Raw genomic sequence first — 24203 nt, forward strand, 5'->3', positions numbered from 1 at the left:
AAACCGTGACAAAGGGAAACAGAGTCCCCCAGCACCTGCCCGCCACCCCCTTCATCCCTCTCTTGGCTAAGGTGGAGGTGGGGGGGGGGGAATCTCTCACGGGAGGGGCAGAAACTGGGGCCCTGTCCGCGGTCATGGGGGATCCGGCTGCCTGGCACCCACTCCCAGGGAGACCCCCACTCCGGGAACTCCCAGGCATCCACACTTTTCCGGGTTCAGCACTGCCCTTTGCAAACTCCTCTTTCAAACATAAAAATACCTGAGGGAGGAGATGCTAACTCCTTTAAAAGGGTGGATCCAGAGAGTCTGAGAGAGGGTACCAAAGAACCCCACCTGCTTTGGAAGGCTCACCCATGACAGACACAGCAATATGAGTGTTTTTAAATACTTTCATTTAACTTTATTTTGTAATAATTGTAGATGTAGAGGAAGTTGCAAAGATAGTATAAAAAAAACTCCTCGTACCCTTCACTCAGTTTCTCTCAATGGTTGTTGCATCATCCTTCCGGTCCTTCCGTAACTATGGTAACCACCAAACCCAGAAAATGGAGGTGGGTACCATGCATGCACCGTACCACGTCATTGCATCCCTCATGTACGATTCATGGGCCACCACTGACATCAGCAATAGGAATTGTCTGGCACCACCAAAAGCGCCCCTGCTAGCCCTACCTGGTCACCCCATCCCTGCCGCAGCCTAAGAGAGTTCTGGGAAAGAATGGGAATTGGCGAGAGAGGGACCCTAACCTGGGTCCTTAGGCCTGGGAGCTGCGGGGGTAAGACTGGGACTCTGTAGGGAGAAACAGTCTGCTCCAGTCTGCTCTGGAAAACACATACCGGTATTTGGTTTCAAACTGGCTGCCCTGAGTCACCCAGAATGGGGTGCTGGGAGGGGAATCCTCAGTCTGGAATGAGACCTATGGGTGACTGGGGAGGAGCTGGGGTTGAGCAGGTCCAGCCACCAGCCAGTGTCCACCCTGCCCTTGCCCAGCAGACTTGTGTGGCACCACACTGACCCGGGGGGAAGCACAATTCGCTCAGCCTCCCCGCCCAGAATACGCTCCTCCGTTTGTACTTGCTGCAGGCGAGGCCAGCTGCGCAGTGGAACATCAGAAGTGAGGCAGGTTCTGTGAGCAGACGGAGAGAGGCCCGTTTTGGTTCTCAGGGAGCTGTCAAGAGTAGGAGATACAAAGGCATAAGGAACCCAAGTCTGATGGAGGGGAGACACGCTCAACTCTGGGGTTCCCAGACCAGGGACGGCAGCCAAAGAGAACTTTTCCAAGGGGTGTGGGGGCTAAAAACAAATAATAATAACAGGTTTTCTCCCACCTTCTGAGTTCTTCTAGCTGGGCTAGTAACCGCATGGCCAGAGATGAACAGGAGAAAACGGAATTTTAATATGTGCACACCTAGAATTCATAAAAATATGACTCTTCCAAAGACAGCGTGGCAATACTGGATATATGTGTCATTTTGGACAAAGGAGAAAAGGGGGCAGTGGAGTATTAGACTTTAAAAGTAAAAACCGGTGATCTGCAGGTAATGGGGGAAGAGCGGAGCACCCGGAGGTAGATTTGGGCTGGGCAACCCAGAAACCAAGGGGCCTGGTGAGGGGGTGAGGTCTCATCAGCAGGCTCCTCTGGGGCCTCAGTAAGTGATGCTCAGGTGGTGGTGCTGAGGGTCATTCCTGAAGCTGGTTTCCCTTCTGATCTCGAAGGCAGGAACGGGGAGAGGGGCAAAGGTGCTTTCTGAGTCTTTTGTTTCTTAATAACCAGTTTAACATCAATCCCCAAAATCGCAAAGGCAGCTTTGGGGTGGCAGAACTTTGGTCCCCTGACACAGGAAAGAGACCAGACGTGTGGTGACGGGTGTGCTGGAGGATCCAGGGGAGGCTTTCTGTAGGAGGCGGTACTGGAGCTGATCCAGGAATGACCCTCCCTCGGTGTTCAGAAAAGGATGGTAGTGAAGTTGCGCAGGGGAAGCGGTACCCAGTATGGTCAGGGAAAGGGGTGCAGCGTGACAGCGGGTTGCTGGCGGGAACGGTGAGGCGAAGATTGAGGGGAAGAGAGGTGGTGAGGGGTGTGGGCTGTAAGAGCACCTGAAGTTCCAAGCTGGAGGGGGGATGGGGGGGAGAGAAATGAGTTCACATGGGCTTCAGGTTGGGGTGGAGAAACCACAAGAGGGGAGAGAGGCCAGCCAGACCCCTGTGCCCCCCTCCCCCATCCTCCTTCAGGTGGCTTAGGGCACCTCCCAGACCTGGAATTGCTCCAGGAAACCGAGTTTCCCTGTTTACAGTTGACCAGGGGGAGGAGAGAGGGGAGGGGTAGCCACAGAGGACGGGCTAGTCGGCTCTCTCCAGCTCTGGCTGGGTCTGGAGTGCTGGACCTGCGTCAGCAGCTCGGACACTCTGCTCCAGCCCCACACCCGCCATGGCCACGGAGGTGGACAGGAGGCCCGGGGGGCTCCCCAGCAGTGGTGGCGACCTGGGCGCAGCTCACCAGCACGTGCAGGCGGTCACTCGAAACTACATCACTCACCCCCGTGTCAGTGAGTACGGCCCCCAGTGGGTGGGCGTGGGGGGGCTGTTGGTGCTCAGGGGCTGCTTTTTAGCCTCAGGGAGAGGAGAACCAGAGGGCGGGTGACCCAGGGGCTTTCAGTCCGGTGGAGTGATCCCATGAGCTGCCTGCACAGGAGCCACCTCTGCAGGTGGAGGGAGGGGGGTCCAAGCCCAGGTTGCTCCAGAGGAGAGGGCGGGGGAGTCTGTGCAGGAAGCTCCCTGTCCTCACTATGGACCTGCATGGGAACCCCAAGTCCAGAGACAGCACCAACTGCCCCTGAGAGTGTGTGTGTGTGTGTGTGTGTGTGTGTGTGAATGTGTGTGTTTAGGATATATATTAAGGCCCAGCATGAGGAAACGTGTGGCCGAGTGAACTTGGGGGTTGGGGGGATGTATAACAATGCAGAGCTGGTGTGCATCCTCTGGATGGGACCTATGTGACACTGTGTGTGTCACATCAATGGGTGTGTGCCATGTGTGCGTGCTGGGGTGCTGTCTGTGTGCATAACCAGGCAAGGCACATGCCTGCGTGTTCCCATCTTCACTCGTGTAAGGATATGTGTGAAGGTGTGTGACAGCCTGAGTGTGTGTGTGTGTGTGTGATCAGAGTGAAGCAATGTGGGTATCTATGTCATTGTGGACAGAGTGGGTAAGGGAGATGCTGTGTGTGCAACTTGTACACTCAGGGTGAGGGTGTGTATGTGGGAGTGTAGACGCTCCAGCGTGCATGCTCACGGGGAGGACACGGGAGGCGTGATCAGGGGCTGCCCACATGTGTGTGTGCGCGCAGCGGGGGAGGGGGAGCGCCTGGCACAGGTGTGAGGGCCAGAGGGCATCTTTGCAGGCTGCAGAGGGCCTGCCCTGCAGAGGTGGCCCGAGCTCAGGCCTGCCCTGCAGAGGTGGCCCGAGCTTTGGTCCTCTGGCGAGGCCCTGAGGACCAAAGGGAGCCCTTTGCTCCCGCCATCTCTCCTAGTCCAAGGTCACTCTCCCCGCCCGGCTTAGTCTAGAATTCTCAGCAGCCCGGCCCACTGCCCACTGGAGGAAACCGGCCTGGCCAGCACCAGCTGAGCAGAGCCAGAGGCCGCGAGGAGGGTGTGTTTGGGAGTAGCTGGTCTAGCGCAGCCGCCCCTCCCTCCTCTACAGTTACACCTGATGGGGGAGGAGTGGCGAGAGGCTGCTAAGAGCCTGATCTGTGTTTGGGAGCTGAGCCCCAAGGCCCGAGAGGAGTCCCGGGGGTGTGAGGCACCTCCTTAGGCCCCAGCAGGCCCTGAGGGTGGTGCACATCCCGCTGAGGAGCAAGTGAGAGGAGTGGTGTGAGGTTGTCCAGATGCCCTGCCAGCTCTGCCCGGCGTGGGTGCAGAGAGGATGGAGGCCCCAATCCTCCTCCATGGCAGAGGGGTCCTCAAGGCCCAGAAAGATGCAGTGACTGGGCCCCACTTGGGTCCAGAGCCCAGGCCCGGAGACCTGAGAGGAGTCCGCTCAGCCTGGTGCAGTCCCTTCTCCCGTCATCCCTCCTCCCTGTGGGAATGGGAGGGCTGCGGGGACACTGGGGTCCTGAGTGGGCGGTGGGCTCTGGAGTCTGGACCGACATGCTTTGCTTTCCGTCTCCCTGGAATGTACCCGCCCAGGAACCCTGCAGGCTGCACCCCCGCCCCCACCTCCACCTCTAGTCAGATCCCTCCCTTGTTTATAGTCAACAAGCCCTGGGTCAAGTCTGACCCAGGTTGGAATCCAGGGGTGACAGCAACCTCCCCCCTCCCCGCCTCCCCAGCCCCAGGTTTGCAAATGTGCTGCTCTGTGTGGACCCCACTCGGACAAGGGTGTTCACACACAACAGCCGACCCAGAGGCCAGGGTCAGTGCCGGGAGAGATGTCATTGCGATGGCCAAGGCCACCACCAGTGTCCTCACAGGGCACATCCTGGGCCAGCCCCCACCCCCAGGCAGGCAGGGTTCCCTATGTGCCCTGCACCTGCAGCTTCACCAGTTCCCTGCTTTCCTCCTCAGGGCCTGAGGGGTTCTCCCTGCGGGGAGGGGCACGAACAGGCACCGACCCCAGAGCTGCTGCCCTCCTGAGCTGGGCCGGACTCCTCCTCCAAGTCTGGCCTTCTCCCCGGGCCTGTAAGCTCTCCCAGGAGAACTTGGTGTGGAGACCGGAGCACAAGAGGAGGGCAGCTGGCTCCCAGCCCCAGGGCTCCCGGGGCCAAAGGGGGGGGGGGGTGAATCCAGGAGGATCCCAGAGGAGGAGGTGGCCTGAGGCGCGTCAGTGGCTGGGGGAGAGGGAATGAGCCAGAAAGAAGGGGGGGGGGTGGCGTTGGGGTGAGGAGTGGACCCCAACAATGTCCACTCCAGGTGAGAAGGGATCCCTTTGCCACCCCCAAGGCTAGAGCTGTTCTCCAGGGGAGGAGGTGGCAGGGAGCTTTACCTGGTGGTGTGGGGCACAGGTTGCTAGGCTGATAGGTGAGGGGTGGGGGCACAGCATGAGCAAAAGTGATGATGGCTTTGCCGAAACCGGTGTGGCTCAGTGGATAGAGCGTCGGCCTGCGGACTGAAGGGTCCGGATTCAATTCCAGTCAAGGGCATGCACCTTGGTTGCGGGCACATCCCGGTGGGGTGTGTGTGTGTGTGTGTGTGCAAGAGGCAGCTGATCGATGTTGCTCTCTCATCGATGTTTCCAACTCTCTATCCCTCTCTCTTCCTCTCTGTAAAAAAAAAAAAAAAAAAAATCAATAAAATATATTAAAAAAAATAAAATAAAAAGTGATGATGGCCAGGCTGGTGGCCTGGCTGGAGGGGCGGAACCAGGTCAGGCCGCCCAGGGGCTTGAGTGCCACGCCGCTGGCTGCCTCAGTTTCCTCAACTGCAAGGTCAGAGAGGTTGTACCGAGAGTTCCACCCGGCAGGGTCCAGGGCTGATTCTAAGAACCCTGGGCTTCCAGCCCCTGCCCCCCGCCCCTAATCCCTCCAGCAGGATCAGGGAGGAGGTGAGGGACCTGCTGCCCCGGGCTTGCCCCCACCCCGGCCTCACGCCTGGGCGCCCGCCTCCGCCCCCTCCTGCCTCTGCAGGTGTGAGGCTGGGCTGCCCTCATTAGCAGGCTGCCGGAGCCCCTGCTGAGCCTTTGACGGGGATGGCGGTGGGGAGACAGGGTCAGGGCGGGGCTCCGCCAGCCTGCAGCCCGAAGTGCAACCCGAAGTGTCAGCTCGGACAATGGAGAGGTAGGGGGTGCGCCGGCAGCTGGAGGAGAGGCTACCGCGTCTCAGGAAGGCCGATGGAGGAGGCGCCCCGCCCCGCTCCTCTGGGTCAGCACCCTGCCTCAGTGCCACTCTGCACCAGGCCCAAGCCCAAGAGGGACTCACCTGTGGCGCCCTCCTCCTGTCCTTAAGCTTCCTAGTTGTCTAAACCCAGGAAAACCTCGCAGTTATCTGGGCAAAAACACCCTCACCCAGTGGAGTCTCAGTGAAAGTAACTCATATCCAACAAAAGTAAGGAGTCTGACCACCAGGGGGCGTGAGCGGGGGCCCTTTGGCTTCCCACCCTTGGTGCCAGGCTGGCCTACAAGCATAAGGCAATGTGTCTGAGAAGAAGGATGGCAACTCCCCCCCCCCCTCTGCCACCTGCGAGCTGAGTGACAGGGGCCCCGTGTTCCGTCTGCTAAAAGGATGTGTGGCCCTAACCGGTGTGGCTCAGTGGATAGAGCGTCGGCCTCGGACTGAAGGGTCCTGGGTTCAATTCCAGTCAAGGGCATGTACCTTGGTTGCTGCGGGCACATCCCCAGTGGGCGGCATGCAGGATGCAGCTGATCGATGTTTCTCTCTCGTCGATGTTTTCTCTCTATCCCTCTTCCTTCCTCTCTGTAAAAAAATCAATAAAATATATATTTTAATTAATAAATAAATAAATAAATAAAAGGGTGTGTGGACCACTAGCCCTGGGGCTGTCCTTCCAGCCTGTGAGTGACCCAGCGACCTCACACACCCTGCCCATCCTGCCTGCCAACCTCCTGCATCCTGGCTGTCTCGGGCTTTATAAGGACGCCAGCGAAGGTCTCGGTACCCAGGGGTCTGAGTGAGCGAGGGCCCCAGGGCCCCTCAGCCAGCCCCTCCAGGAGCCAAAGCAGGCTTCCTGCTGCCCGGCCTGGCTGCTGCTCCTGGGGCCCCGGCAGGGCAGCAGCGAGGAAGTGTTTGTGAAGTGTAACCCAATCGCTCTCTGCAAGTGCAGCTCATTTCCCCCTTTGTGACTCACTGCCGCCACTGCTGGGCTGCTTCCTCCTTCCTTGTCGCTTTCTCTCTTCCCCCTCGGGCCCCTGGGGGACCTGGGAGCCCGCCTCCCTGGCAGGGCCTTGTGGCAGAGCAGGGGTGCGGGCTGGTTTCTCTCACTGGTGCCCGCACCCCTCCCCACAGTATTCAGTCAGCGTGGGGTGACAGAGAAGTGTGGTCCTGGCGAGGGCAGGGGAGGGCCATGGCCACGGCTGGGGGCTGGGAGCTTTGGGAAAACACTGAGGGTCAGAGAGGACAGAGGGGGTGAGAAAGGCCTCTGTGTGGCTGGGGAGGGGAGGACTCCTAGGGGCCTCTGCCCTGGCCCCGGCCCTCCCCCAGCCTCCTGCAGGTGTCCGAGGCGGCGGAGCCCTGCAGGCAGGGGCATGACCCTTACAGCAATGGTGGCTGGCTCTGTCACAGCTAATGACCCTGATGGCCCAGGCCAGGGAGGGGGGGGAAGGCCAAAGACGCCTGTGTGTGTGTGTGTGTGTGTGAGTGTGTGTGTGTGAGTGTGTGTGTGTGTGTGTGTGTGAGTGTGTGTGTGTGTGAGTGTGTGTGTGAGTGTGTGTGTGTGAGTGTGTGTGTGTGTGAGTGTGTGTGTGTGTGAGTGTGTGTGTGTGTGTGAGTGTGTATGTGAGTGTGTGAGTGTGTGTGTGAGTGTGTGAGTGTGTATGTGAGTGTGTGTGAGTGTGTGTGTGTGTGAGTGTGTATGTGAGTGTGTGAGTGTGTGTGTGTGAGTGTGTGAGTGTGTGTGTGTGTGAGTGTGTGTGTGTGAGTGTGTGAGTGTGTGTGTGAGTGTGTGTGTGAGTGTGTGTGTGAGTGTGTGTGTGTGTGAGTGTGTATGTGAGTGTGTGTGTGTGAGTGTGTGAGTGTGTGTGTGTGAGTGTGTGAGTGTGTGTGTGTGAGTGTGTGAGTGTGTGAGTGTGTGTGTGTGAGTGTGTGTGTGTGTATGTGAGTGTGTCAGTGTGTGTGTGTGTGAGTGTGTGTGTATGTTAGTGTGTGTGTGTGTGAGTGTGTATGTGAGTGTGTGTGTGTATGTGAGTGTGTGTGTGTGAGTGTGTATGTGAGTGTGTGAGTGTGTGTGTGTGAGTGTGTGAGTGTGTGTGTGTGTGTTGAGATGTGACATCCTCCCCCACTCCTCCCCCAGCCTACAGGACCGTGTGCAGTGTCAATGGGCCCCTGGTGGTGCTGGACCAGGTCAAGGTAAGACTTCCGCCTGTTCGCAGGCACCGAGGCCAAACCCCAGGAGCCCCTGACCCCTGGGCAGGATTTGCAGAATTTCTTCTAAATTGCCCTGCCCCTAGCTACCCCCTGTCACTCACGCCCACATCTTCTTCCCCAGCTCTCCAGGTTTCCCCTTCCTGTCTTTCTGGGGGGTGGAGGCATTGGAGGACCTGCTTCTATCACCAATGAGCTGGGGAGTCTAGGCCATTGAGCCTCTTTCCTCATAGTCAGAATGGCCACATGGAACTCCCTCAGCTTTGTGCACCACCTCATTGTCAGCATCCCGCCTATTGGGGCATCTGGTCACCAGCCAGCAACATGTTACCTCCCTGTCCACTCCCCCCCACGGTGCCCTCCTATTGGGCATGGATGGCGCTTTACCAACCCTGAGCTCCAGGGCCCCTCACTGCACTTTTGTGGAACACCCATCGTGTTCAAAGGGACCTAGTGTGTTCAAAGGGAGGGTGAATAAGTGGGTGAGATGAATGAATAAATAAGTATTAGCATGACTAAATATGGACCTGTCAAAACCTGAGCCAGCCCTATCTGGTTTAACTCAGTGGACGGAGTGTCAGACTGCAGGCTGAAGGGTCCCAGGTTTGATTCCAGTCAAGGACACATGCCCAGGTTGTGGGCTTGATCCCCAGTAGGAAATCTCTCTCTCTCTCCCTCTCTGAAATCAATAAAAGTATTCCCCAAAAAACCTGAGCCAACTATACTAAATAAATCAGACCCACTCATTTCTGGAAAACAGATCCCACATCAGTGGACATTACTGTTTGACCCAGTCATGTTGAGGATGCCCTGGGAGGCAGTGTGTGGAGCAGTTAAGTATGTGAGCACTGGGGCCAAGCAGTCTGACACAGTGACTTTTAATCCCAGCTCCATCTCACCCCACTGCTAGTCACCTGTTAATTCTAGATTAGTAGCATCCGTACCAACTGGAAACTTGTTAGAAATACAAAATATTGGGCCGAAACCAGTTTGGCTCAGTGGATAGAGCGTCGGTCTGCAAACTGAAAGGTTCAAGGTTCAATTCCAGTCAAGGGCATGTACCTTGGTTGCGGGCACATTCCCAGTGGGGGGTGTTCAGGAGGCAGCTGATCGATGGTTCTCTCTCATCAATGTTTCTAACTCTCTATCCCTTTCTCTTCCTCTCTGTAAAAGACCAATAAAATATATTTTTTTAAAAAGAAAAAAAATACAGAATATTGGGCTCCACTCCCAATTGACAGAACTAGGATTGCAAGTCCCAGTTTCCTCATCTATCACGTGGCCATAGTGCTGCTGTGAGGATCCATCGGGTAAATGTATAATTATTGATCTCTTTGAGAACAGCCAGCAATAGCTCTTGCTGGAGGGCAGATGTGCTCATATGCCTGCCTCAGCATTGGTGCCATCTCCTGCCTCCGCCCACCTCCACCCCACTCCCTACCCTACCTGTCCGTCTGCAGGACCCGCTGCCATATGAAGAGTCAGTACCTAGGCAGACACCCGTTTTCTCAATGTGAAATGGGCCGGACTAGGAAACTGGAATCAGCTCCCCAGACCTCTGGTTCTATTTTGATCGCCTACATCTGGAACTCTTAAAGAAAGGATAGCTGAGTGATGGACCCCGGGCTTGCGAGGGGAAGGAGAGGAATCGGTAGTTTTTGTTTTATGAGTTCAGAAGGCACCTTTATGCACCCCTACATCACTGTCTCACTTTATGCACCCCCTTTCCCTGTTTCTGGAGTTGCTTGGGCAAAATGCGACAATTCCTCCTCGACAGCGCCACCTCCTGTCCGCATCGAATCACACAGGCAATTAACTTCCTGCTTCCAACCTCAGAAAAATACTGGGGGAAGAATTTTGTGTAGACCAGAGGTTCTATGCCCAGGGAATTAGGGCCTTGAACTTGCATGCAAACGTGTGAAGGTATGCATTCATGTCCCTGTGAATTTTCTGGGTAGTTTCCCACAGTTTCATCTGATTTTCCGAGGTGCCCGCTCCTGCCAGTCTTTTCCTGACCCTCCGAGTGTGTACAGCAGCTGCCCTGTGCTTGAGAGGCTGGCTGAGAACCCGGTTGAATCCCCAGCAGAGGAGATGGGCTGTCCTGTACTGTCCCCACTCCCGGCAATGCTCTTAGTAAGGACAGTGAGAGTTGAGGGAATCAGGCTTGCTCAGCGGGTGGCTGGGAAACGCGCTCCTCCCGTTAAAAGCTCATTGCTCCTCCATGGAATTCTGCTCCGAACTCAGTGGCTGTGCCCACCACGCCCTACAAATGGGTATCTACACAGGAACTCCCCGAGCCCGGCATTCACCTCCTGAAGGATCCCAGGCTGCAGTCCCATTCCTCGGTGTGACGTTCTGACAGTTCTTCCTACTGTGTGACTATGGTCTCTCTGCCCTTTAAAGTTCCTTTTCTCTGATTTCATTTTTCAGGGACACACACTGGGCCACCCCGTCTTCACTCTCCTTTCCTCCCACCCTCGGCTCGCCCGCACAAACCCACATTAAAAGGATGTTGTTTGTTTTGTTTTGTTTTGTTTTGTTTTGTTTTGAATCACCCTGCTGCCTGATTTCTATTGGGCCCATTGTCTGATTTCCTTTGGGCCCGCTCCGGCCTATGCTCCGTCCAGCAATTTCCCTCCGGGGGTGAGCGGTCCACCTTCAGCTCCGCCAAGAGGCCCGCGGCAGGTTCAGACAGCCGCAGAGGGAATAGAACCAGGACTCATTTCACCTGCGTCCCAGGCCTCACAGCCCTTGCTCTCGGGCTCCCTCTTGTGGCTGAGAAGGCAAAGACGGCTGGGAGTTAGCCGCCCCGCGGACCTCTGAGCATTCCTCGTGGGCCAAGCCTCCTCCCCAAAACCCCCACTCCAAAGGGTCTGGGGGTGGTTTTGAGGAGAATCAGGTCGCCGTCCAGGCATCTTCTTCGCAGGTCGAGGAGGGACCCAAGCCAGAGCTTCCCTCGGTGACTGTCAGTGCTGCCTACCCTCCTGCCTCGGGTTCAACCCCAGCAGGGGTTGCCCTGGGGGAGTGGACCTAGAGCTGCTCACACCCGGTTGGCAAATGAAGCCCTCCGCCCCGCCTGGCCATTAAGGTCACTGATTTGTGAAGAGCAGGGGATGCTATGATAGTAATGATGGTGAACCATTTGAACATGTTCCACATTTTTTATTTCATTTAAAAAAAATTTTTTAAATGCTCCTTGGATTTAGTGAAACAAAGAAAAGACACACAAACTTCAACTATCTGCCCCCAACCTATTGAAATAACCCACATAAACATCCTGCTCTATATTGGCAAAGATAGGCATGTCAGCAGTTTATATTGGTGATCATTTTAAATTCCAGGAGAAACAAGAATCTTTTGGGAATGCATTTAATTTCATATACCTAGAGGCACAGTAGGCATATTTCCTCATATGGATGCACATTTTACTCATTCTTTTTTCTAGCAGCATAGCAGGGACAGTGTGGATGTCCTGTGACTTATTCACAGACAGTCAATGTGTTTCCGGGTTTTGCTATTCCAGATAGTACAACAATATATACCCTCTTTATACGGGTGTATGTATGGCTGCTCTAGGAGAGATGCCCTGAAATGAATTGCTGGCTCAATGTATATATTTATTTTTAAATAGACATTGACAGTTTGGGGTTTATCCCAGCAAGATTCAGGTAACTCACATCCCTACCAATTCTGTAAGAGAGGACTCCCTTCTCAGCACCCTTGCCCGCCCTCGTTGTGTTCTCTGGTTTAATCTTGTCTGTCAAGTAGATGGAAATGAGTCCTGGCTTGCTTTTCTGTGGCTTTCCCGGAGGACGAGGGGAGACGAGCATCTTTTTATCTGCTTAGATTTCACTCTGTGAGCGGTGTGGCTTGAGTCCGGGGTAACTCTTTGCTTCCTGTGTATGGCATCTTTACCAAATGGAAAGGAAAAATGTTAATATTTCCAGTTTTTCATTGTCTTGTCTTAAAGCCATCTCTCTCATCCTGCTTTTAACTGGATTTATTCAGAAAGAAAGGGAAGAAGAAAAGCTCTTCCAGGACTTTTGCTTGTTTGTCTTAGCTTTATGTATAAAAATTTTACATGCCTGGTATGTATTTGTGTTTCTAATGTGGGCGTTTTCTAAGTACTGTAGATACCTGGTTATGTTAGCACCATTGGTTCAATAAAGTATTTCCCCCTGGTGAACTAACATACTGTTTAGTCCCTAAAACCTGGCTTCTGTCTCCGGATTCTCTAGTTTGTCCCACTTATCCATTTGTCTGCTCACACAACACTCACCCCTAAGGCAAGTCCTCTACCCCTGATCTTTTCTATAACTGTTTTTGGATATTCTCAGACGTCTTTATATGAATTTTAAGGTCATTTTAAATTCCAGGAGAAACAAGAAGCTTTTGGGAATGCATTTAATTTGGGAATACTCTTGAAAGGATTTATATTTTTATGATGGTAAATCATTCTGTCTTGAAAAACAATGTTGTTCTCCATTTTCTCAGGGCTTGTTTTATGTCCTATAAAATTTTATTATTGTTCTCCTATCTTTCTTGTTAAATTTATTTCCTGTATTTTATGAGTTTTGGCCCTATTGTGGATGGAATGCTTTTTTTTTTTTTTCATTTCCTCTTCTGCTTGTTGCTAGAAAAGGAAGAAAATGTGATTTTTATATGTTTATTTTGTATTCAGCCAAATTCTCTTATTAATTCGGGGGTTTGTCGTTTTGTTTTTGTTTTGACTACAGCCTGGGTTTTTCTAGCTCTATAATATCATGTGCATGTAAAGGAAATTATGACATAATGATCTCCATAATGTTGATCATTATGTTATTATGTTTGTTTAGTCTCCTGCAATCTGGAACATTTCCAGAGAGACTTTGACTTTTTTTAAGAAAAAAAAGAGAAAAAGAACATTTTCCATTTATGGTTTTGGCATACTTTTTTTCTTTTTCTTTTTGTTTGGTTTGGTTTGGTTGTTTGGAGTTTCCCCCCGCCCCCCCCCAAAAAAATCCCACAAAATTAAGTAACAACAGTGATACATGTGGCTCTGTATCACTGTGTTACTGATTTTACTGGAAATGAAGATGTTTAGCATTTCACCGTTTACCGGGATGTTGATGTTGGTTTGGTAAACAGTCTAGTGTTCAAAGAGTTGCCTCCCGCTCCTGTTTTACATAAAATTGTATTAGAAACAGCTGCCGAACTTTGTCAAACACCTTTTAAATTTCTATTTAACTAAGCCTCTGGAGTTTTTCTTCTCACTTAGGTTGGCAAACTCCCTATTATCATTATTATTATGTTGTCAATTGTTGGCAAATTCCCTAAGGTTGATTGACTTAGGCTTACATTCTTGGAATAAACCCTACTTGTAATTTATTTGATACACGGATTAATTTACTGAGTAACAATTTACCATTTCTGCATCTATAGAAGAAATTGGTCTACCGCGTTTGGAGGGCTATGCTCTTTATTGGTTTAGGATTTGGGGAGCTTTCACTTTGCCATTTTGTTTCCTTCTAATCTTTATTTTCTGTTCATCTTATTACTTTGTCTAGTTCCTCCCGTGCACACTGAACAGATGATGACAGCAGGCATTGTTGTCTTGCTCCTAATTTTAAAAGGGATGTTTATATATTATACCATTGAGGATAATATTTTCAATTTGGGGGATATTTTTAGGGGTTAAGGAATTTCCTTTTTATTCTTTTTTTTATAGAGTAGTTCTGTTCTTACATTTTAAAAAATTAAATTCATTGGGGGCAACATTGGTTAACACATTATATGTCAGGTGTACAGCTCTGTGATGCATCCTTAGTTGTTGCATTGTGTGCTCACCACCCAAAGCCTAGTTTCCTTTCATCACCATATATCTGACCTCCCAACCTCTGTTCTTGTCTTTCGTTTTTAATCATGGATAGTTTTGAGGGTTTGGTTGTTTTTTTAAAAACTTTTTAAAAATTGTTTGAGATGACCATTAGTTTTTAAAACCTTTTTATCCACTAATAAAGAAATTGCATGAATAGACTTTATAAAATTAGACTAATTTTGAATTCCTAGAATAATCCCAACTTGGTGTTTATTATTTTACTTGTGTTTGTTTTCGTATTTGCTTTTAAATTTTTTTATTATTTGATTTACTTGTAACTTGTATATATATAGATACACACACACACACACACACACACATTGCTGAACATTGTTTGCTAAAGGTTTGTTTAGGATTTTGGTCTCTATGTTCAGGAGTAAGATTGCCTATAATTTCCCCACAATTCTTATTTTAGCAACAAGGTTGTGCTTGCCTCATAAAATGAATTAAAGATCATATCTTTCTTCCAGTCTTTTGAAAAGCTTGAATGAGTTTCAAACTATTTGTTCCTTAGTTCTTAGAACTCTCTGGTAAAATGACCTGGGATGGTGTTTACTTCGTGGAAAAATTTTGAACTATTTAATATTTTAATGGTTATAGGAATATTCTGACTTTCCATTTTGTTTTTAATTGGTTTTGATTTGAGTTGTATTTTGTTAAGACCTTATTCACTTCATCTAAGTTCTGAAATATATTGCATAAAGTTGTTCATAATCCCTTTTGTTACCTTTTCAGTATTATTAATTAGTATAGCTTCTTTTGACTTTTTTGTTCCAAGAATTATTTATTTATACCTACTTTTTTTTTTTAAGTCAATGTTGCCAGAGATCTATTTCATTGGGCTTTCAAAGGACCAATTGGCTTTGTTGACCTTCTCTATTATATGTTTTTCTCTTTTAATGATTTCTGCCCTTTTATTATTTCTTCTACATTCTTGGAGTTTTAACGCTGTTCTTTTTTCTTTTTAGTTTCCTCAACCTTTTATCTTTTTAAATATAAGCATAAAGCTTTACATGCATCACATATATGTTGATATGTAGTTTTTCATTATTGTTCAGTACTGAATGTTTTCTAATTCTTCTATATTTAGAATGCCTTTAAGTTCCCCCAGAGTATGACGTGTGTCCGTCTTGTTCCTGATTTCTGTCCTCCTCTGGTTATGATCAGAAAGCATGGTGCAGCTTGATGTGTCCTATGGGTCATGACCCGAAGTGATGCTTTTTAGTCTTTTCTATTTCACCTGTCATTTGTTTTCTTTCCTCTAATGTCCAAGGAGTATTTAGAAAAGTACTTTGATTTTCCAGAATATTAGAATGTTTGTATGGAGGGTGTTGTCTTTTTACCACTTATTTTTAGTGGCTTAAGGTTATAACTTACTCCCTGAAGGAAGTCAGCAATCGGGGAAGCCAGTTGAGGGAGCCTAGACAATGCTATGGATGATTCTCTCCAGCATTTCCGTTGGGAGGAAAGTGTAGGTACGGGATTGAGCTCTCTCGGTGCTGATGAGAGCTGAGGACCAGTGTCAGTGTGGCAGGGCCCAGCCCAGCTTCCCTGACCCAGCTCGCAGCTTCCTCTAGACATGGGTAAGATGGGAACCTGGCTTCTGGAGTGTGCAGTGTGTTCTGTTAGTCTCCAGCCGAAACTGGACTATCCCACAGACCTAAACAGCCATCATGGCTACTAAATTGTATTGAGCTGTTATGAGGTGCTGAGTGTACATCAATTAATGGCTTTACATATGTTATCTCTTCCCCATAGCAGCCCTGTGAAGGAGCTATTATTATTATTATTATTATTATCCCCATCTTAAAGGTGACAAAAGTAAGGCTCAGAGAGATTATATAACTTCCCAAGACGCACAGCCTCTAAGCATCAGAGCTTCAATTCTAACTCCAGTCTTCCAACTCTAAAGCTGGTGCTTCTACCCATTCAGGTATCCTGCCTGCGGGAAAGAATTCAACCTTGCCACTTCCGGCCCCTCAAGTGTGTTTCCAACAGTGTCTGAGCACAAGAGGGGGGACAGAAGCTCGGGACTGGACCAAGGAGGGCTGGGGAGGGGACAGGAACTGCACCTCTGGTCTTAGTGTTGCTTTGGGCTGCTCTCCCTTCCTGCCAGTTCGCCCAGTATGCGGAGATCGTCAACTTCACCCTCCCAGACGGGACTCAGAGGAGCGGGCAGGTGCTTGAAGTGTCTGGGAGCAAGGCCATTGTTCAGGTAGGTGGTGTCGATGAGACGCTGGCTGGCTGAATAAGTGAATACACCCACAAAGTTCCCACATTATCTGACAAGCTCTAGGCAGGAAGTGTCCCATTTTCCGGAGAGTGCCTTGCTCAGCGCTGGGCACACATGGGAGAATGGAGGCCCCTTCTCTCGTGCAAGCCCCTCATTGGAGTCGCTGGCCTCTTGTCCCATAGGTGTTTGAAGGGACCTCTGGCATTGATGCTCAGAAGACCACCTGCGAGTTCACGGGGGACATCCTCCGGTCTCCGGTGTCAGAGGACATGCTGGGTGAGGGGTGGGGATGGGGGAAGGGGTGGGGGTAGGGGTGGGGGTGGGACAGGGTGGGTATGTTCGTCTGTCCTGCCATCCGACATCTCTACCAAGCATTGAGCACACACATTGTCACGCCTGTGTACATGTCTGTCTCACCTGTGAACTCTCTGAGGTCAGGTCACGTCTTCTTCGCTCTGTGACCCTCGCCCCCAGCTCGGGGCCTGACTGCAGCAGGTGTTCCGTGGATGAGGAAGGCAGCCTCAGTAGACTAGAGGCACAGCTGGCAGCTGTCTATATGGGGTCAGCCTGAATGGACTGCACATCCCCAAGTTTTCTCCCAAGATCTGCTCTACCTGGTCCCCTCCTCTTCCCAGGCCCCCCCCCCCCCAAATCACCCCATGAGAGGGGTTGTTCTGGGCCAAGGCCTTGCCTATGAAGGTTTCCAGGGAAGAAAGGAAGACTCCTAAGGAGACAGTCACCATAGCCAGCTCTCTGGGGGTCACCGAGGATTGAGCAGGGAGGAGACAGAGCATTTGGCATGAGGGGGGCAGGTGGGAGGAGGTGGTGGTGTGGGAGGTGGGCAGCAGTGAGAGACCCAGGGCTGGCCCTGACATTCTCCAATCCCCCCGTCCCCGCCCAGGCCGCGTGTTCAATGGCTCCGGCAAACCCATCGACAGGGGGCCGATGGTCATGGCGGAGGACTTCCTCGACATCAATGGTGAGTGACTGGAGAGCCTATAGGCTTTTGGGATCCAGCCCTCAACCCCCTTCCCCAAGCCCAGTCACCACCTCCTTGTCCTTGGAGGTTCTGCACCAAACACAGGCCAGGGCTCACCTCTGGGGTGGATCAGACTCAAGGCCAATTGTGAGTGACAGGAGAGCAGCAAAGGCCCTCGGGCCCCCCAGGGCTCTCACCCGGAAGTGCTGCCATCAGCACTCCACATCCATCCGTAGGATGCCATCATCACTGTGCAGGGTTCCACAGGTGCCCCCAGACCACCACGCTCCTGCCTTCCAGCTCCCTGTCCCCCCCGGAGAGCTGGCTGGGCAGCCTGCACAGGCAGACTCGGCCCCTCCCAGGCTCTCCCCCTCTCACAGGGAGGCTGACCTGAGTCCTCTGACCCTTCCCCATCAATTCACTGAGCATATGATAGCAGGCCTCTTGGCTGGCTCGTGGGAGGCAGAGCACAGAACACAAATCCCCTCAAACAGGAGGCCTCTGAGCCCACCCGCAGGTCCTCCGAACCCTGCACGGCACCTGTCAGTCTGGAGGAGGCCCTGGCCCTGGCCACGGGGCCCTCAGCCGAGCTCCCGCCCCCTGGTGGCTTCCAGTGTCCCAGGCAGCACTGTCCGAGGGGGCACTGGACATGGGGCTACTTAACAAACTCAATAAAATGAAAACAAAACCACATTTCACGGCTCAGTAGCTCCACTAGGAGGTGGTGCCCGAGAGCCCATTCCCATCAGGCAGAGAATGCTGTCCACAGGGCTGCTCTGGAGGTGGAGGAGGGTTGGGGAGCGCAAGGGGGGACTTGGACCCTTAAGCACAGGTCCCTGGCTGCCGTCTCCCAGGCCAGCCCATCAACCCCTACGACCGCATCTACCCGGAGGAGATGATTCAGACGGGCATCTCGCCCATCGACGTCATGAACAGCATTGCCCGCGGCCAGAAGATCCCCATCTTCTCCGCAGCCGGGCTCCCCCACAACGAGGTAGGGCATGTGGGAGCCCCCAGGCACTTCCAAGGACAAGGGACAGGGCAGAGGCGAGCGATCGCAGGTGAGCGGGAGGGTGCGCTGAGCGGGGGTCCTCAGCGTACAGACTGGGACGGTCCTCTGGCAACCCAGGTCTGCAGGGCTCCTCATCGTCCCCAAGCAGGTCTGCAAACCTCTGCCCCAGTGAGTGGGGTGTCACCGGCTCAGGAGAGAGCCCCTGGGTAGCCAGCCCTGTGGCGACAGCCCCGCTCAGCTGTCAGCTCTGCCCACTGGGCTTGTCACGGGCTTTCCTCCGAGCACCGAGTGAACCCGTCTCCTGCCAGCCCCACGGCCCTCCCGGAGCCCCCTGAGCAGGTTCCTGCCCCGCCTCTGCCACCAAGAGTGGCAGCGGGGGTGACAGGGTGCCAGATGCTCCTCCCCTGCCCCCCCCCCCACTCCCGGCTGTGCCCCAGCTCACCCTCAAACCCTCTGAGAGGCCAGAGGGCACAGCACCCCTGTCCTCCACCTCACACACACGTCTGGTCTGTGTGGCTGCTAGTTGCTCACCCCTCTGTCCGGGCAATTCTGTGCCCAGGTACCCCCCAGCAGGCGGGTGGGGACTTCTGGGGGAGGCACAGGAGTTCTGAAGGCCCAGCTGCCCCACACCCAGGCTGCGGGCCTTGCTCTCTGGCACTGTCACTCCGCCTGCTCCTCTTGACGGCCACCCTCAGCCCCTTAGCAGCTGCAGACCAGGCAGTGTCTCCCAGGGGCGGAGCTGGAGGGCCTGGGTAGCCCTTTCATCTCTGCGGGTCCCTCCCCCTGACGTCCTGGCAGGGGGCAGACTAGGGACTGCCCCGTCCTCCCTCCCCAATGGCCTCTGAGCGGAGGGCCCTGCTGTCCTTCCTCCTAACCCCCCGCCTCCCCTCCTCACTCCCCCAGATCGCCGCCCAGATCTGCCGCCAGGCCGGGCTGGTGAAGAAATCCAAGGCCGTGATGGATTACCACGACGACAACTTTGCCATCGTCTTTGCAGCCATGGGGGTGAGAGGGCGGGCAGGTGGCGAGCTCTGGAAGCTGTGGGCGGGCAGCCTTGTCTCCCTGGGCCCCGGCATGGCCCGATCTGCCCGGGGGGGGGGGGGGGGGGGCGCCACACTCCTTCTCGGAGAGAAGCTGCCAGCGTCTGGGCCTGCAGGTGGGAGAGGCAAGAGTGGGGGTCCTGGTGGAGTGCCCACTCCCTGGAGCCACAGCCCTGGGGGCTGGGAGGGACTGGTCATGCCCACGCCCCTGCTGCTCTGCACAGCCCCAGCTCCCCAGGTGGGCCTGCAGGTGGGAGAGGCAAGACCCTCCCGCTCACTGGAGGGGTGCGGTGGGCTCGGGGACGAGGGCCATGTGTCCCTCAGGGCACCCCAAAGGCCATGGCGGCTATAAGGTGAGTCCACAGGGGTATGTGGGGAGACAGGACAGCTTGGGGAGGCAGATGCAAAGGCCTGGAGGTGGGGGGGGGGGGGGGTGGACGGGAAATTCAAGGGAAGCAGGTGGCCCAGAAGGCGGGATGGCACTGAGCAGAGCTCACCCTGGAGAAGTCTGGGGTCTGAGGAGACCCTGCCCAGGACTGGGCAGCGATCCAGCTCTGCCCTCCCAGCCCCAGGGCCACCCCTGTGACGGTTAGACAGTCAGTCCCCAGGCTTCTCCGAGAAGAGATGGGAGGGGCCTGGCCCTCCCTCAGGCCGCAGGGCCCGCCCCAGCCCTCCCTGTTGTGTGTCCAGGTGAACATGGAGACGGCCAGGTTCTTCAAGTCCGACTTCGAGCAGAACGGGAGCATGGGGAACGTCTGCCTCTTCCTGAACTTGGCCAACGACCCCACGTGAGTCCTCCCCTGAGGCAGCAGGCCTCGTCCCCTTCCAGGACCCAGGGTCCAGGGGCTCCGGGGTTTCCCAGAGCTACAGCCAGGGGCCGGGGCTGGGAGAACAGGCCCTTGCTGTGCAGAGGGGGAAACTGAGGCTGGTCAGGGGTAGGAATCGCTCTGGAAGAGGCAGAGGGAGCTGGACCACCACCCTGCCTGGGGCCCGCAGCCCCTCTGCTCCTCCCACCGCCTGCGGCCAACCACGGCCCCACCCACGTCAGGGCTCCTCATCCTTCCCATACGGCACCACTGACGAGATGTTTCCCTACACCAGTGCTCGGCAAACTCATGAGTCCACAGAGCCAAATATCAACAGCATGACGATTGAAATTTCTTTTGAGAGTCGAATTTTTTAAACGTAAACTTCTTCTAACGCCGCTTCTTCAAAATAGACTCGCCCAGGCCGTGGCATTTTGTGGAAGAGCCACACTCACGGGGCCAAAGAGCCGCATGTGGCTCGCGAGCCGCAGTTTGCCGACCACAGCTCTAAACCATTTGTTTAAAAAAAAACAAAACAAAAAAAACCCCTGCTATTTTAAAGTTTAGAACATGTGAGTTTAAAGGGGAGGGGGGTCAAGTGGATGGAAAAAAAAAACACCATAATTCTAATAAACCGTCCTGGGTATTGAGAGTTCTCCCAAAACCACGGGACAGACTTCTGGAGGCCGGAATGGCATCACCAAAGGAGGGACCCACAGCCACCAGCCTGCCCTCCCGCCCCGGGGACTCAGGACTGCTGGGTGGGAAGGGGTGGCCAGGGCTCAGCAGTCACACTGAGTGCTCGGGAACATGGGGGGCCAGTGAGGGAAGGGCCTCGAGGACAGCAGGGACAGGGCTCCTGCTGACCCCGGGCGGGTGCCCCAGGGGAAGAGGCCTCCCTGCCCCACTCTCACCCAGCACCCCGCCTGCCCCAGCCTCTGTTCCTTTCCCACCGTGGGCCATGGGCCAAGAGTGGGGGTCCTGGTGGAGTGCCCGCTCCCTGGAGCCACAGCCCTGGGGGCTGGGAGGGACTGGTCATGCCCACGCCCCTGCTGCTCTGCACAGCCCCAGCTCCCCAGCCCCTTCCCAGTCGGTGCTGGAGCCGCTCAGAGCACAGCCACTCTAACCCTGACCGCGTCTGCAGCATCGAGAGGATCATCACCCCTCGCCTGGCTCTGACGGCCGCGGAGTTCCTCGCCTACCAGTGTGAGAAGCACGTGCTGGTCATCCTCACGGACATGAGCTCCTACGCCGAGGCCTTGCGGGAGGTGAGGTGGCTGGTGAGGGGCGTCAGGTCCATCCCAGCCCCTGCACCCCGGGGCTCGCCCACCCAGGCCTGCCCCACCCTCACCCCATCCATTTCCCATAGTCACCGAGCCTCCGTCCGCCTTTCCCTGTCTCAGCCTCCCCGCCCTTCCCCCCGTGCCCGTGGGTGTTGCAGGTCTCCGCTGCCAGAGAGGAGGTGCCCGGGCGCCGTGGCTTCCCCGGGTACATGTACACAGACCTGGCCACCATCTATGAGCGGGCGGGCCGTGTGTCCGGCCGGGGCGGGTCCATCACTCAGATCCCCATCCTCACCATGCCCAACGACGGTGAGCCTCCTCCCTGCCCACTGCCCTCCGCAGGCCCCTGCCCTCCCTCCCCACCTCCGCTTAAAGGGCCCGAGCTTCCTTGCCCAGATGTGCAGGAGTTCTGTTCCTCCATAGGGTAGACACTGTCCTCTCCTTGCACACACACACACACACACACACACACACACATACCGTCTATTCCTTAAAGGACTCAGATGGCCCTGAGGGGGTGGAGACTTGGTCCCCATCTCCACTGAGGCCGGTGAATTTCCTCGTAGATATCACCCACCCGATCCCAGACCTGACGGGCTTCATCACCGAGGGGCAGATCTATGTGGACAGACAGCTCCATAACAGACAGGTACTGTCCCCTGCCACCAGCCTCCTGCTCTCTCCGCCCCCTCTGGGCCTCAGGTCTCCGTGGATTAGGAGGAGCCCGCATGGCTAGCCCCATACAGGAGGGCGCCCCCCCCCCCCCCCCCAAGACCTGGCTCAGGCACAGAGGGCAGGTCTGGGTAGAATCCAGGTGACCTGGCCCTGGGAACCTGAGAAAACACTCCATCCCGCTGATCCTCGGTTCCTCTCCTCTAACACGGGAATCACTATACTTATCACACGGTTGCACTTTGGAAGATAAAATACATTGTAAAACTAAGTACCTGGCAGACAGCAGATATTAAAGAAATACCATCTCTCTTCCTTTTCCGAACAGAAAACAATGGGTAACCGGCACCGGTAGATGGTAAATAATGTGCCGATGGGTTAGAACAGGGGTTGGCAAACTCATTATCAACAAAGCGGCACCCCGCAGCTCCAGAGCCGCATGTGGTTCGTGAGCCTCAGTTTGCCGACCACTGGGTTAGAATATGTGGTCAAGGCAACCCCCATGACTTTTTCCTCTTTGCTGGGCAGGTTCTTTCTTTTCTTTTCTTAAATACATTTTATTGATTTTTTACAGAGAGGAAGGGAGAGGGATAGAGAGTTAGAAACATTGATGAGAGAGAATCATCGATCAGCTGCCTCCGGCACGCCCCCCACTGGGGATGTACCCGCAACCAATGTACATGCCCCGGAATCGAACCTGGGACCTTTCAGTCGGCAGTCCGATGCTCTATCCATTGAGCCAAACCGGTTTCGGCTGGGCAGGTTCTTTCTGGGTAGCTACTAACGTAAGCTTCAACCTGGTCTCGTCCAACCATCACACTTTTTGAAATGGTGAGGCTTTTCTCACGGTTATCCTGTCAGCTCCCCCTGCTCATGCAGACACCTACACACCCAGCCCTGGAGTCTGAGAGATGGGGGCGGGCGTGTAACCCGCTTCTCTGTAGGATGGAGGGGGACCCAGACCACCATGGGTGGTGGGGGAGCAGCAGAGTGGGAAGGAGGGGATAGTCTGGACCTTGCCTTCTGCCACACCTTCTGCTCCCCCAGATCTACCCGCCCATCAACGTGCTCCCTTCCCTGTCGCGGCTGATGAAGTCCGCCATTGGGGAGGGCATGACAAGAAAGGACCATGGTGACGTCTCCAACCAGCTGGTAGGAAGCAGCGGACCCCGGGGAGTTTGGGGAGGTTGGGAGGTTGGGGAGGAGGAGGCGGGGCTGGCCTCAGATGCTGAGGGTCTGAGGCCGATCTAGAAAGACCCCGAGCTTTTCTCCTGGCAACACCCCTCCCCGAAAGCGGCCCCCCAGCCCGGCCACCCGGAGGACCCAGGGTTGGGCGCTGAGCCCGCTGACCGCCGCCCGCGCCCCCCTCCCCAGTACGCCTGCTACGCCATCGGCAAGGACGTGCAGGCCATGAAGGCGGTGGTGGGGGAGGAGGCGCTCACGCCCGAGGACCTGCTCTTCCTGGAGTTCCTGCAGAAGTTCGAGAAGAATTTCATCAACCAGGGTGAGGCGGCGCGTGGGGCGGTCACCCCCTGACCCCGACACACACACACACACACACACACACACACACACACACACACTCACACACACACTCACACACACTCACACCCTGACACTCGTGGTGCTCGGTCTCTAGGCCCCTATGAGAACCGCTCGGTGTTCGAGTCGCTGGACCTGGGCTGGAAGCTGCTGCGCATCTTCCCCAAGGAGATGCTGAAGCGCATCCCGCAGAGCGTGATCGAGGAGTTCTACTCCCGCGAGGGGGCGCCCCAGGACGCCGCGTCCGACACCGCCTTCTAGCCCCGCCCTCCGCTCCCTCCCGGGACACCTGCCCTCCGCCTCCTCCTCCGCCCCGCCCCCCTCCCCCTCCCCTCCTCAAGGTTCCATACACCTGAGCCAACCGCGCCACCTGGCTTCCTAGTGCTGGGAAAGAACTGGATTGTCAAGCCTGGATTCTATGTTTTGTTCTGATAGGAGCATTTGTATGTATTTGTATTTTAAAAGCCCCTAATGAAAAGTAATTGAGACGAAGAGTTTTGTCTTATGTGAGAACAAGATTGGCAAAGCATTGATAATGGTTCAAGCTACAGGAGTTTTGTTAAGTTATCCTCTCCACTTTAAAAACAAACAGGAAACCCTAGCCACAATGAGTGTCTTTTACAGCCCACGACAGAATTTCCCTTTGGAAGATATTTCTCTTTGTAAGAGATATCTTTATGTATTCCTTGGGTGGAGGGTGGCCACAAAAGGTTTGTGTGACTCTAACCAGCTCTGTCTGAGAGATGCTA

At 54.2% G+C, this 24203-nt stretch overlaps 1 protein-coding gene across 2 annotated transcripts; it reads left to right on the plus strand.

The window, feature by feature from the left end:
- Nucleotides 1-2326: 2326 nt before the first annotated feature.
- On the plus strand, nt 2327-23811 carry ATP6V1B1 (ATPase H+ transporting V1 subunit B1). 2 transcript variants are annotated; one of them, XM_036435659.2, is made up of 14 exons: nt 2327-2547; nt 7960-8015; nt 16004-16102; nt 16303-16396; nt 17022-17099; nt 17954-18093; nt 19015-19116; nt 19821-19939; nt 21102-21225; nt 21399-21549; nt 21807-21889; nt 22960-23064; nt 23287-23416; nt 23552-23811. In XM_036435659.2, the coding sequence occupies exons 1-14, from the start codon at nt 2430-2432 to the stop codon at nt 23713-23715; spliced, it is 1563 nt and encodes a 520-aa protein (XP_036291552.1). In that variant the 5' UTR covers nt 2327-2429; the 3' UTR covers nt 23716-23811. The 2 variants fall into 2 exon arrangements, with proteins under 2 accessions (XP_036291552.1, XP_036291553.1); XM_036435660.2 differs by having other exon boundaries at nt 2328-2547; nt 19842-19939; nt 23552-23809.
- Nucleotides 23812-24203: the final 392 nt, after the last annotated feature.

This window comes from Pipistrellus kuhlii, unplaced genomic scaffold, assembly GCF_014108245.1.
Source record: "Pipistrellus kuhlii isolate mPipKuh1 unplaced genomic scaffold, mPipKuh1.p scaffold_m20_p_13, whole genome shotgun sequence".
Classification (NCBI taxonomy): Eukaryota; Metazoa; Chordata; class Mammalia; order Chiroptera; family Vespertilionidae; genus Pipistrellus; species Pipistrellus kuhlii.

Coding starts and splice junctions, on each gene's coding strand:
- ATP6V1B1 (XM_036435659.2), top strand. CDS start 2,430: ATGGCCACGGAGGTGGACAGGAGGCCCGGGGGGCTCCCCAGCAGTGGT. Junction 16,103..16,302: donor GGAGCAAGGCCATTGTTCAG/GTAGGTGGTGTC, acceptor CTTGTCCCATAG/GTGTTTGAAGGGACCTCTGG. Junction 17,100..17,953: donor GGACTTCCTCGACATCAATG/GTGAGTGACTGG, acceptor GCCGTCTCCCAG/GCCAGCCCATCAACCCCTAC.